General features: G+C 36.2%; 1 protein-coding gene across 1 annotated transcript in view; it reads left to right on the top strand.

Moving 5' to 3' along the window:
• The window catches only part of MRPL3 (mitochondrial ribosomal protein L3), a 44,524-nt gene extending 30,661 nt beyond the window's left edge, over nucleotides 1–13,863 (top strand). Inside the window, exons 8-10 of the mRNA XM_024734477.1 lie at nucleotides 947–1,024; nucleotides 2,546–2,623; nucleotides 13,384–13,863. Coding sequence (XP_024590245.1) covers nucleotides 947–1,024; nucleotides 2,546–2,623; nucleotides 13,384–13,536 — 309 coding nt within the window. The 3' untranslated portion in view covers nucleotides 13,537–13,863. The remainder of the gene's footprint in view (nucleotides 1–946; nucleotides 1,025–2,545; nucleotides 2,624–13,383) is intronic.
• The last annotated feature ends 211 nt before the right edge of the window (nucleotides 13,864–14,074 follow it).

The raw sequence follows: 14,074 nt of genomic DNA, 5'->3' as shown, positions 1-14,074 counted from the left end.
AATATCTCTCCCAGAGGTGTACCATAAAGAGCCTGGGGGATTCTTACTCTTGGGTGGGAAGAGTATGGAAGGGCTCAGGAGTGGCAGGAGTGGCACTTATCTAGATATACTTTTTTGTTAATACTTTTTACTTTGGAACCATGTTAATGTTTTACAAATTCAAAGTAAAATAAAAATGGGGGGGGAATCCATAATGGAATATAATTAGGAACTGAACATAACTATTTCAAATGAGTAACAACCTCACTAAAGTGGGGGACTAGAGTGGACTAATAACTCAAGTAACTTATGAACACATAGTTGTTGGCTGTATACCCGGGGTCTAAATTTAAAATGTACTATGTGCAAGTGTTGAGTTCTAATTATGTTTTTTTAGTAGTATTAGTTAGCCATTCTGAGATAATTTTCTGTGAATCATAGGATTGACCAGATAAGTGAATATATTGATAATGGAAGCCAAGTTTCTCACTATTGGTGGTAACTAACTCTCTCCTTTAGTCACTTTGCAGAAGGATAGTAACATCAAAAGCCAGGGTGGGAGAGTAGGACCATTCCAACAGCTGTGGACTGGATGGAGTCCAAGTCAGTTAATACAGAAGATTTGTGAAAACAGGCCAGGCAGTCCATTTTTTCTTTGAATGGTGGTGTGACATGTTTTTATGTCCTTCTCAGCCATTATTGGCTCAGTTGCTGCTCTCTTGTTACTGAATTTTTCTCCTAAATATGTTCTTAGTCTATATTTTTTTGTTCTAATCTAATTTAGAAAGGGAATTCTCTAGGGGTAAATGTGACTAAATCCATGTTTAGTTCTTTACTGGGGGCTAGCAAAATGGAGGAAAAAATAAAACATTTTAATGACATATCTTATTTGCATTTTGGTTTGATTGGTACTGTTTGAAATTGATAATACTGCTTAAAAGTGCTACTTTTTGTTTCTCTCCTTTAGGATGTTGCCAGAGTCTGGCCTGGAACTAAAATGCCTGGACAATTGGGGAACATAGATAGGACAGCATTTGGACTGAAAGTAAGTTTCTGGAGTGGCTTTTTAGAGGAGTGGTTAAATTAGTGCCTAAAGGCAAATGCACCAGCATACATATTTAACGTGTGTCTGCGTATGGTGGTTCTAATAGGTTTTACAATTATTGAGCGGTGGGGGAAACGTGTTCTGTGTGTGTGTGTGTGTGTGTGTGTGTGTGTGTGTGTTGGAGTTGTCATATATGTTCATTTAACATGCAAGCCATGGAAAATGCATTCATTAAAAAGTTAATTGTCTACTATTTGACCTGGAAGATTTCCACAAAGTGTTGTTGCATGAAAAAAGAGATTCATAGCATTACGTATAATACTCTTATAAAAGAGTAAACAGAAACTCCCTACATGTATATGTCACCATGCCATGTAAGCACAGAGAAGAATAGATGGTTATATATCATATTGCTTTCAATTAAATGTCAAATGTGTGGGCGGATGTGGGTGAGGAAGAGGAGGGACGAAGACAAAATATGAGACAATCAAAATAGGAAAATAGAGTACTAAAAAAGCATTGTGGTATATATCCATTTTTGTAAAATAATTATGTATTTAAAAGGGGTGGGGAGTTAAATTCACTGTCTGCTAACTTGAGGAACATATGTAATATCTAACTGAAAATGAGTTGTACATAATAGGTGCCATGTAATTATATTTTTATTAAAACAACTAATCTGTCTGTATGTGTGAAAAGTATAGAAAGTACAAAAAAGAAAATAGGCCATTCAAAAGAACAACCCCCAAAGACAACCACTGGTAACATTTTGGTACATATTCTTTCATTCTCTATTCTAGATGTATTTTATTTATAAATTTTAACCAGCAGAAGTTTTTAAAATTTTGTATAATTAAATCTAAGTGTTTTTTTTTCCCTCTTCTGTTACATTCATACTTGCCATAGACAACTATTTGTAACTGTCTTTGTGCATTTTCTTTTCATGTATGCATATGTGTGACAGGAGAGAGATTTCAGTTGCCCTAGTATTTAACATTTAGCCATGAACTATGGGTCAAACTTGATTTTACCCCCAAATACTTTCTCAGTACCATTTCTTGACTGTTCTCTCATTTGTGTAAATGTTTTTCCCACGTGAAGATCTGTTTGAAGGCCATCTGCTCAGCACACTTTTTAAAAAAATTAGACCCAGAGAGGTTGCAGCTTCCCAGTTTCTAGTTGCAGCAAGCTCATGTTAACTAAGAATAAAATAAAATTGAATTTTCATGTGTTATTCTTAATGGTGCCAGGAGAATATTGAAATATCCAAGTAGTCTTGATCGTTCAGTCACATTTATACTTAAAATGAGAGTTTTCTACCACTTACATGAGACATATCTGTTGTAGTATTACAGTACAAGTCATCCATAGGATTTGAAATTTTTATTCTCATTCAATATTTTGAGGTGCTAACATGATTATTTCTTTACAGGCTACTTATAGCCTCAGCTTTTGTTTGTATTGATATAATTATATTCTAATATTTTTAACTCTTAAGGTTTGATTTTATTTCCACTTCAGGTGTGGAGAATAAACACAAAGCACAATATAATCTATGTAAATGGCTCTGTACCTGGACACAAAAATTGCTTAGTAAAGGTATGTATAACTCTCTTTATTTTCCCTTGTTCAGAGATGTGGATGTGTGCCATAAGTTCTCCTCTCACCCATAAATGTGTCTTGAAAATAAGTAGCTGTTTCTCGACATGTTCTTTGCTATTTTTTCTGCTTTTTAGTAGCACCTGAGTGAGAAAATTGCACAAAATAACCTATAGCCTATGTCTCTAAAACCATGAACCTGCACCTTTGTTACTGGTAGGTCCAGTAAGAGGTTCTTTAGAAATACAGAAGGATATTAGCAAAACTACTTGCAAAAATATCAATATATCTCTATCCTTCCAAAAAATAACTTTTTCATTTTTTAAGAGTACTTTGACATGGGAACCAGAAGTATATGTGGTGGAAATAAAATGAGAAATGAGAATCAACAAGAAAGGTGGTTTGAGGTGGACATTTTAAGGAAAGATTTATTATTATCATTATTACTAGCATTGCTCTGTTTTCCTTAAAAATACATTTTTATGTTCAAAACATGAAGAGAAGAAAACATGTTATACAAGATAGACTTGAAAAAACATTCTTAAGCTCTCAGAGATTTATTTCCATCAAATAAAATACAAAATAAATATTCAACGTGGGATTTAAGTCAACATAATACAAAATGAGACATCACTTTTGAATTTTGAATCTTCCATTCTGAAAATAAATTTGTAGTTGAAGTGATATCAGCAGTTCCCCAAAATAGATTCTTCATTACTCTTCCAACAATAACAACAAAAATAGGCTGAAACTTAACCCTCAGAATTTTCAAAAAACCCGTCTTTTTCTATGTATTCTTTTCTTTTTTTTTGTGTGGTACATGGGCTTCTCACTGCTGTGGACTCTCCCGCTGCGGAGCACAGGCTCCGGACGCGCAGGCTCAGCGGCCCTGGCCCACGGGCCCAGCCGCCCCATGGCATGTGAGATCCTCCCGGACCAGGGCACGAACCTGTGTCCCCTGCATTGGCAGGCAGGCTCTCAACCACTGCGCCACCAGGGAAGCCCCTTCTTTTCATTTCTTAAAGTAGGTTCCGTTACTAGCATAAGGTACAATATTTGTTTCAGTCTTACAGTAATTAAAATTCCCTTTCTGGAACTCTTCACTTTTTTGACTAGAGTATTCTCATTTTTTTTTTAAAAGAAAAAATGCATTTGATTAATTCTTGCAAGATTTTTTGGTCTTTTTTTTTTTTTTTTTAAGTTTGCAGTTTTTTAGGTTTAAGTAAGTTTTCAGACCCCTGGTGACCCAAGTCATGTACATAGTGACAGGTACTTGAAGCCAGCACATTGTCATTGTGCTTTTCCTAACATTTTGGCCTCATAATTCAGTGTATTCCTACCTCCAGATTTATTACATTGTTATAAATATAACAACCTAATAAAAAAGGAAAATGATCATTTTTCATAATAAATTATACTGGATAGCAGATGAAGTTTTAAACATTGTCAAATCCTCCTTTTCTCCCCATTTACTGTATACAGTTCTAGGCTGGCTTCCAGCTGAGCCTCACTGTTGCTGTGACTTCTCAGGTTCACCTCAGTATCTTCCTTGACTCCAGGAGGGATGAACAGGTGAACTGCCTTGAAAAACCATATGTGCAGGGTTCTGATCTGGTTGTTATAAATAGTTTATAATCAATAACACTTATATTCAGATTTTTCCACCCACTTCAATAAAGATTGCCTCCAGAAACTCAATCCATTTAATGGATGGTGGCTTGCTATCACTGAAGATATTCAGAAGGTACACTGAAGGCAATTCCAAAAGAGGAGTCCAAATACATTTTGAGAAACTATACCATCAGAGAAATGTCTAGACACTTTGAACTGATAACACACTAGGTGAATATATTTCCAACAAACAGAGTTTGATAAAAGAACTCATCTTGAAAAAAAATCTTTGAAATATAGTGCCTTTTAACTGTCTTTTATAACCTTAAATGTCTGTCCCAAACATTAAGATGTGGGTTTGGGGGAGTTTTTTGTGGGCTTATGTTTTAAATGCCAAAAGTTTGGTAAATCTTCTGAAAACAGTCACCCCACTTTGTCCATTCTTCCCAGTGATCCCATAGCAGGTGAATAAGCCCCTTGCCATTGGAGGTTGAGGCTCGTCCTGCTGGACAGGCAGCCTTAGTGGCATCCACTCACTGCACAGGAGCTTTTGGTTCCATCAGAGTACAGAGTACAGGGCTGCCTGTCTGTCATTCATTCTAAAGTTAGTAAGATAGTCTTAGGGATAACCAACCTGTTTAATTAATGTAAGCTTTTTGTTCTTTGGATTCACTAAATGTATCAAGAGAGCCTAAAGAACTGTTATTTACAGCATAGTGTACTGTAATATTTGTGTGTGCTCGTCCCTATATCCTAATTTATAATTTATTTTCAGATTTGCCTGTTTTGTGTGTGTGTGTCCTACCTCCAGCTTTCCTAAAAAGTGTTTGAACTGGTTTGCCGATATACATAAATATAAAAAGAATGAGAGGGAGTCCTGAAGGCGGGGAAATAATAAAGCCAGGGATAAGATTCAGTGCACAAAAACATGTACCAGCAAATTCGGGACAAGATGGTGGAGAAGAGGGACCTTGAGCCCACCTTCTCTTATGAGCACACCAAAATCACAACTAACTGCTGAACAATCATCAATTAAAGAAAAAGCTGGAACCTACCAAAAAAGATATTCTACATGATATAAAAAAGAAACCACAATGAGATTATAGGAGGGGTGCACTTGTGATGTAATCAAATCCTTTACTACCTGGCGACATAAAAACTGGAGAATGATTATATCACAGAACTTCTCCCACAGGAGTGAGAGTTCTGAGCCTGACGTCAGGCTCCCCAGCTGGGGGCCTGACATCAGGAAGAGGAGCTCCCAGAGCATTTGGCTTTGAAGGCCAGTGGGACTTGATAGCAGGAGCTCCACAGGACTGGGGGAAGCAGAGACCTCACTCATGAAGGGCACATGCAGAACCTCATGCACCTGGAACCCGGGCAAAAGCAGTAATTTCATAGGAGCCTGTGCCAGACCTACCTGCTGGTCTTGGAGGGTCTCCTGGGAAGGTAGGGGGCAGCTGTGGCTCACCCTTAGGACATAAAAACCAGTGGCAGATATATTAGGGAGTATTCATCTTCATGAACTCTTGCTGGAGGCTGACATCTTGCTTGGGTCATTAGCACCAAAACCTGGCCCCACCCAACAGCCTGTAGGCCCCAGTGCTGGGACACCTCAAGCAAACAACCAAGTGGGCAGGAACACAGCTGCATCTGTCAGCAGACAGGCTGCCTAAAGACTTCCTGAGCCCACAGCCATCTTTGGACACACCCTTTGACACGGCCCTGCCCACCAGAGGGTGAGGAATCAGCTCCACCAACCAGTGGGCTGGCACCAGCCCCTCCTGTCAGGAAGCCTGCACAAGCCTCTAGAGCAGCCCCATCCAGCCAGGGGCAGACACCAGAAGCAAGAAAACTACGATCACACAGCCTGTGGAACTGGGTCTGCAAACAGACTGGTCCCTGATCCTTCAGGGATGAGAGGGAAGTGTACTGCTGGGACATACAGGACATCCCACTTCTCCAAGGTTGAGAAATGTAATTAACCTACCACACACATAAAAATACAAGTAGAAATTTAGACAGACTGAGGCGGCAGAGGAATATGTTTCAGATGAAGGAACAAGATAAAATCCCTGAAGAACAGCGAAGTGAAGTGGAGGTAGGCAGTGTACTCGAGGAGTTCAGAGTAATGATCATAAAGATGATCCAGGAATTTGGGAAAAGAATGGATGCACAGAGCAAGAAATTAGAAGTTTTTAACAAAGTCAGAAAATATAAAGAGCAACCAAACAGAGATGAATATAATAACTGAAATGAAAAATACACTAGAAAGAACCAGTAGCAGAATAAATGAGGCAGAAGAATAGAGCAGTGAACTGGAAGACATAGTAGTAGAAATCACTGCCGTGTAACAGAATAAAAAAGAATGAGAAGAAATTAGGACAGTTTAAGAGAACTTTGGGACAACATCAGGCACACTAACATTCCCATTGTAGGGATTCTAGAAAAAGGAGAGAGAAAGGGCCTGAGAAAATACTTGAAGAGATAATAACTGAAAACTTCCCTAACCTGGGGAAGGAAACAATCACCCAAGTCCAGGAAGCGCAGAGTCCCATAGACGATTAACCCAAAGAGAAACACACCAAGACACATAGTAATCAAATTGACAATACTTAAAGATAGAGAAAATATGAAAAGCAGCAAGGGAAAAGGTATAAATAATGTGCAAGGGAACTCCCGTAAGATGGTCAGCTGATTTTTGAGCAGAAACTCTGTAGGCCAGAAGGGAATGGCATGATGTATTTAAAGTGATGAAAAAATCTACAACCAAGAATACCCAGCAAGGTCCTCACTCAGATTTGATGGAGAAATCAAAAACTTTACAGACAAGCAAAAGATAAAAGAATTCAGCACCACCAAACCAGTTTTACAACAAGTGCTAAAGGAACTTTTCTAAGGGGAAAAGAAAAGGCCGCAACTAGAAACAAGAAAATTATGAAATGGAAAAGCTCACTGGTAAAGGCAAACATGATAAAGGTAAATTGTCCACACACAAACTAGTAGGGAGGTTAAAAGACAAAAGTAGTAAAATCTTCTGTATCCACAATACACAGTTAAGGGATACACAAAACAATTAGATGTGAAATATGATATCAGGGACCTCCCTGGTGGTACAGTGGTTAAGAGTCTGCCTGTCAGTACAAGGGAAACAGGTTCAAGCCCTGGTCTGGGAAGATCCCACATGCTGTGGAGCAACTAAGTCCGTGCACCACAACTACTGAGCCTGCGCTCTAGAGCCCACGTGCCACAACTATTGAAGCCCACGTGCCTAGAACCCATGCTCCACAACAAGAGAAGCCACCACAATGAGAAGCCCATGCACTGCAACCAAGAGTAGCCCTTACTCGCTGCAACTGGAGAAAGGCTATGCACAGCAACAAAGACCCAACGCAGCCCCCCAAAATAATTAATTAATTAAAGGAAAAAAAGAAATAGATCAAAAACAGTAATCGTGAAGGGAGGAGAGTACAAATGTGGGGTATTTAAAATGCAGTTGAAATGAGATCAGCAACTTAAAACAATCATATATATTTATATATATATATACACACACACACTGCTATACTAAAACATAGTAACCACAAACCAAAAATCTATAATACATATACACACAATAAAGAAAAAGGAGTCCAAACATAACACAGATAGTCATCAAATCACAAGAGCAGAGAACTAAGAAGAAAGGGACAAAAGACCTACAGAAATCCAATAACAAAATGGCAATAAGAACATGTATATTGATAATTACCTTAAATGTAAGCGGATCAAATACTCCAATCAGAAGGCATAGACTGGCTAAATAGATACAAAAAGTAGACCTGTATACATGCTGTCTACAAGAGACCCACTTCAGATCTAGAGACACACAAAGTAAGGGGATGGAAAAAGATATTCCATTGCAAATGCAAATCAAAAGAAAGCTGGAGTAGGAATACTCATATCAGACAAAATAGACTTTAAAATAAAGATGGTTACAAGAAAGAAGGACACCACATAATGATCAAGAGATCAATCCAAGAAGAGATATAACAATTGTAAATATATATGCACCCACCATAGGAATACCTCAACATATAAGGCAGATGTTAATAGACATAAAAGTAGAAATTGACAGTAATAATAATGGGGGACTTTAACGCCCCACTTAAATCAATGGACAGATCGTCCAGACAGAAAATCACTAAGGGAAACACAAGCCTTAAATGACCCATTAGACCAGATGGGCTCAATTGATATGTATAGAACCTTCCATCTGAAAGCAGAATACACATTTCAAGTGCACATGGAACATTCTCCAGGATTGATCATATGTTGGGCCACAAAGCAAGCTGTAGTCAATTTAAGAAAATTGAAATTATATCAAGCATCTTTTCAGACCACAACTCTGTGAGTTTAGAAGACAACCAGGGAAATCCTTGGTGGTCCAGTGGTTAGGACTCCGTGCTTTTACTGCCAAGGGTGCATGTTTAATCCCTTGTCAGGGAACTAATAACCCACAAGCCGCCCGATGCAGCCCAAGAAAAAGAAAGAAAGAAAAGAAAACAGCCACAAGAAAAAAAACTGCAACAAACATGTGGAAGTTAAACAGTATGCCACTAAACAACCAATGGATCACTGAAAAACTCAAAGTATAAATCAAAAAATACTTAGAAAATCATGAAAATGAAAACACAATGATCCAAAACCTATTGGACACAGCAAAAGCAGTTCTAAGAGGGAAGTCTATAGCAGTACAATCTTACCTCAGGAAACAAGAAAAATATCAAATAAACAACATAACCTTACACCTAAAGCAACTAGAGAAAGAACAGTTGAAACCTAAAGTTAGCAGAAAGAAAGAAATCATGAAGATCAGAGCAGAAATAAATGAAATAGACACTTTAAAAAAATCAATAGAAAAGATCAATGAAATAAAAGCTGATTCTTTGAAAAGATAAACAAAATTGGTAAACCTTTAGCCAGGCTCATTATGGAGAAAAAGGAGGACCCAAATCAGTAAAATCAGAAACGAAAAAGCAGAAGTTACAGCCAATACCACAGAAGTACAAAGGATCATAAGAGGCTGCTACGAGCAACTATATAGCCATAAAATGGACAACCCTGAAGAAATGGACAAATTCTTAAAAAGGTGTGATCTCTCAAGACTGAACCAGGAAGAAATAGAAAATATGAACAGACGAGTTACCAGTACTGGAATTGAATCAGTAATTTTAAAACTCCCAACAAACAAAAGTCCAGGACCAGATGGCTTTAGGCAAATTCTACCAAACATTTAGAGAAGAGTTAACACCTATCCTTCTGAAATGATTTCAAAAAATTGCAGAGGAAGGAACACTTCTGAACTCATTCTATGAGGCCACCATCACCTTGATACCAAAACCAAAGATATCACAAAAAAAGAAAAGTACAGGCCAATATCATTGATGATCATAGATGCAAAAATCCTCAACAAAATCAAACCAAATAAAAAAGAAAATCTAGCCAACCGAATCCAACAATACATTAAAAGGATCATACACCATGATCAAGTGGGATTTATCACAGGGGTATAATGAATTTTCAGTATCTGCAAATCAATTAATGTGATACACCACATTAACAAGTTGAAGAATAAAATTATATGGTCATCTCAATAGATGCAGAAAAAGCTTTTGATAAAATTCAACATCCATTTATGATAAAAAAAAAAAAAAAACTCCAGAAAGTGGGCATAGAGGCAACCTACCTCAGTATAATAAAGGCCATATGTGATGAGCCCACAGCTAACATCATAATCAACAGCAAAAAGTTGAAAGCATTTCCTCTAAGATCAGGGACAAGACAATTGCCCACTTTTGCCACTTTTATTCAACATAGTTTTGTAATTCCTAGCCACAGCAATCCGAGAAGAAAAAGAAATAAAAGGAATCCAGATTGGAAAAGAAGTAATTAAATTGTCACTTTTGCAGATGACGTGATACTATACATAGAAAATCCTGAAGATGTTATCAGAAAACTACTAGAGCTCATCGATGAATTCTGTAAAGTTGCAGGGTACAAATTAATACATAGAAGTCTGTTGCACTTCTATACACTAAGAACAAAAATCAGAAAGTAAAGGAAACAATCCCATTTACAATCACATCAAAAACAATAAAATACTTAGGAACAAACCTACCTAAGGAGGCAAAAAAACCTGTACTCTGAACATTATGAGACGCTGATGAAGGAAATTAAAGAAGACACAGATGGAAAGATATATGATGTTCTTGGATTGGAAGAATCTATATTGTTAAAATGACCATACTATCCAAGGCAATCTATAGATTCAATGCATTTCCTATCAAATTTCCAGTGGCATTTTTCACAGAAGTAGAACAAGAAATTTAAAAATTTGTATGGAAACACAAAGGACCCCAAACAGCCAAAGCAATTGTAAGAAGGAAGAATGGAGCTAGAGGAATCAGGCTCCCTGACTACAGAGCTACAGTAAGCAAAACAGTATGGTACTGGCACAAAAACAGACATATAGATCAATGGAACTAGATAGAAATCCCAAAAATAAAGCTGTGCACATATGGTCAGTCTACATCAAAGGAGGCAAGAATATACAATAGAGAAAAGGCAGTCTTTTCAATATGTAATGCTGGTAAAACTGGACAGCTCTGTGTACAAGGTTAAAACATTCTCTAGCACCAAATACAAAAATAAATTCAAACTGGATTAAAGACCTAACTATAAGACCAGATACTATAAAACTCCTAGAGGAATAAACAGGCAGAACACTCTTTGACATAAATTGCAGCAATATCATTTTTGATCCATCTCCTAGAGTAATGGAAATAAAAACAAAAATAAACAAATGGGATCTAATTAAACTTAAATGCGTTTGCACAGAAAAGGAAACCATAAAATGGAAAGACAACCTGCAGGATGGGAGAAAATATTTGCAAAACGATGCTACCAACAAGAGGTTAATTTCCAAATGTACAAACAGCTCATACAGCTCAATATCAAAAAAAACCAAACAACCAAATCAAAAAACAGGCAAAAGACATTTAATGTCTAAGTAGACATTTCTCAGAAGAAGACATACATGTGGCCAAAAGGCATATGAAAAATAATGCCCAACATCGCTAATTAGTAGGGAAATGCAAATCAAAAAAAACTATAATGAGGTATCACCTCACACCAGTCAGAATGGCCATCATCAAAATGTCTACCAATACTAAGTGCTGGAGTAGGTGTGGAGAAAAGGGAGCCCTCCTACACTGTTGGTGGGAATGTGAATTGGTGCAGCTACTATGGAAAACAGTATGGAGACTTTTTAAAACTAAAAGCAGAGTTACCATATGGTCCAGCGATCCCACTCCTGGGTATATATCTAGAGGAAACAATAATTTAAAAAGATACATGCACCCCAATGTTCATCGCAGCCCTATTAACAGTAGCCAAGAGATGGAAACAACCTAAATGTCCATCGACAGAGGAATGGATAAAGAAGCCATGGCTACTCAACCATAAAGGAAATAATGCCATTTGCAGCAACATGGATGGACTAGAGATTATCATATTAAGTGAAGAAAGCCAGATAAAAGATATATGATATCGATTATATGTGGAATCTAAAAAATGATACAAATGAACTTATTTACAAAACAGAAATAGACTCACAAACATAGAAAACAAACATGGTTACCAAAGGGGAAAGGGGTGATGGAGGGATAAATTAGGAGTTTGGGACTAGCAGATACAAAGTACTATATATAAAACAGATAACCAGCAAAGATCTACTGTATAGCAAAGGGAACTATACTCAATATCTTCTGATAACCTATAATGGGAAAGAATATGTATATATGTATAACTGAATCACCTTGCTGTTTCTTGGGTATAATAGATCTATAAAAAGTTGAAAGTACCTGAGAATTCACCATTTAGGCAATTTATAACTAATTTTTCACAGTTATCAAATTTGCACAGAAAGTTTTGTTGTTCGTTTTGTTGTTTAGCTGCTTGGGTTTTATTTTCAGTTACAAATTCTGAGACAATTGAATTGGTAAGAATTTGACTTTTTTTCCCCAAGTTAAAGTTCACCTCAAGATTAGTGGATTGGAAAAAAAGGTTAAACAAGTATATTTTCTTCTGGGCAACTTACTGATAATTTCTTGGAAAAATTTTAATGAGAAAAATTAATATAGGTGTTTTTCTGTACTTAGCTATTGCTAGCAGCTGTGTACTTACTTCAACCATATTATTCAGTTCTTATTGCCAAAATGAGTATGCCTTATTTTAATCTGTTTGTGTAATTACGTGTAATTGTTTTTTTACTTCTCTCTGAATGAATGCTGTAGAATGAGTCAGAAGCTTTAAAGAACCAAGTGTTTTCCAAAAATATAACCCAACATTTTAGATCATATCAATATCTGTACTGTTCCTCAGTTAATGAATTTACAAATGTAATTAGAATATTTTTAGAATATCAAGAGCTAATACAGCTGTTTTCAAGACTTCTGGGTTTATTATTGTTTCTGTTAAATACTATTCTGTCCTTAGCTTCTCAAAGAGAACACTACTTGTTAAATACAAGCTAATTTCCGTAACAAAACTTGATATTTTGGGTTATGTGCTCTTAGAATTAAGGCTAACAAAAGTACTAGGTAAATTTTATATTTTTTAACCCAAACTCAAAAAATTTATGGTAGAATATAGAATAATAAAAATGTAAGTAGATAATAAAATTAATAATTGAGATGTAGATAGTAATACCTTTTAGGTATATAGTTTATATCAGTTATTTATATTTAAAAAATCAATTTGGGTATAATTGATATTTATGTAGTAATTGTAGAATATAATTTATTCTGTTGGGCAGTTCTGTTTATGGATAAAATATAATCAGAGTAATTTTAATCTCATGAGATAGCTGATTAACTTGAGGAAGGTTATATTTCTGTCATTGAATTAGTTTATTGGAATAAAAATACATATATAAAGTAAAAGGAACTCAGTGTATAACAGCTGTGTTATTCACATTAGAAAATTAAAGAACAAAAAACAAAGAAAAAGGAAGAGCTGTTCTTTGATTATGAATAAGTAAACCAGACTATCTTTAAATAACTTAATTGGTATCACTTATTAATAAGACCTTTGCTTCCTCCCCCCAGATCAAAGATTCTAAATTGCCTGCATATAAGGATTTCTGTAAAAATCTACCATTCCCAACATATTTCCCTGATGGAGATGAAGAGGAGCTACCAGAAGATTTGTTTGATGAAGACTTGTGTCATCCTGGGGCACCTTCTATTACGTTTGCCTGACCTGGACATGACAGACTCCCACATGTCCTGTGAATTCTGATGAGCCAGAACAATAATATAACCAGGAATTATGTTTTCTTAGTAACAACATACCACACTGGTTATCTTTGTCAAGGGCATAAATTTATCATTCATCCTCCAACTGAATTTCATTTAAAAAATTACCACATTAAGCAAACCGGTTAAGTAGATTGAATATGCCAAATTTAGATGGACCGGCAGTTTGCATATTAGTAAAATCTTTGTAATTTGTGGGCTTTGTCCTTTTTTTACTATGTATTTCTCAAGTTATCTTAAATGTTTATAAATTTAGCTTCTTTTACTGAAGACTTGTCTGTCTTTGTGAAAGGGTGGTTGTGGAACAGTGTCAAATCATATGGGGACTATGGTGTTACCTATTTAGGTAAAAGAAACTATTTCCTGAGTCCTAAAAAGAAAAAGGAATTGAGATTTTTATCTAGATTATAGAAATGTTTATGTCATAGTTAAAAGCCTGACACAATAAGATCATAAATTATGGGTCTTATTTACACTTCTG

This window comes from Neophocaena asiaeorientalis, unplaced genomic scaffold, assembly GCF_003031525.2.
Source record: "Neophocaena asiaeorientalis asiaeorientalis breed wild unplaced genomic scaffold, Neophocaena_asiaeorientalis_V1.1 scaffold630, whole genome shotgun sequence".
Lineage (NCBI taxonomy): Eukaryota > Metazoa > Chordata > Mammalia > Artiodactyla > Phocoenidae > Neophocaena > Neophocaena asiaeorientalis.
Note: the sequence above shows the minus strand (reverse complement) of the source record. Positions and strands in the feature narration are given on the sequence as shown.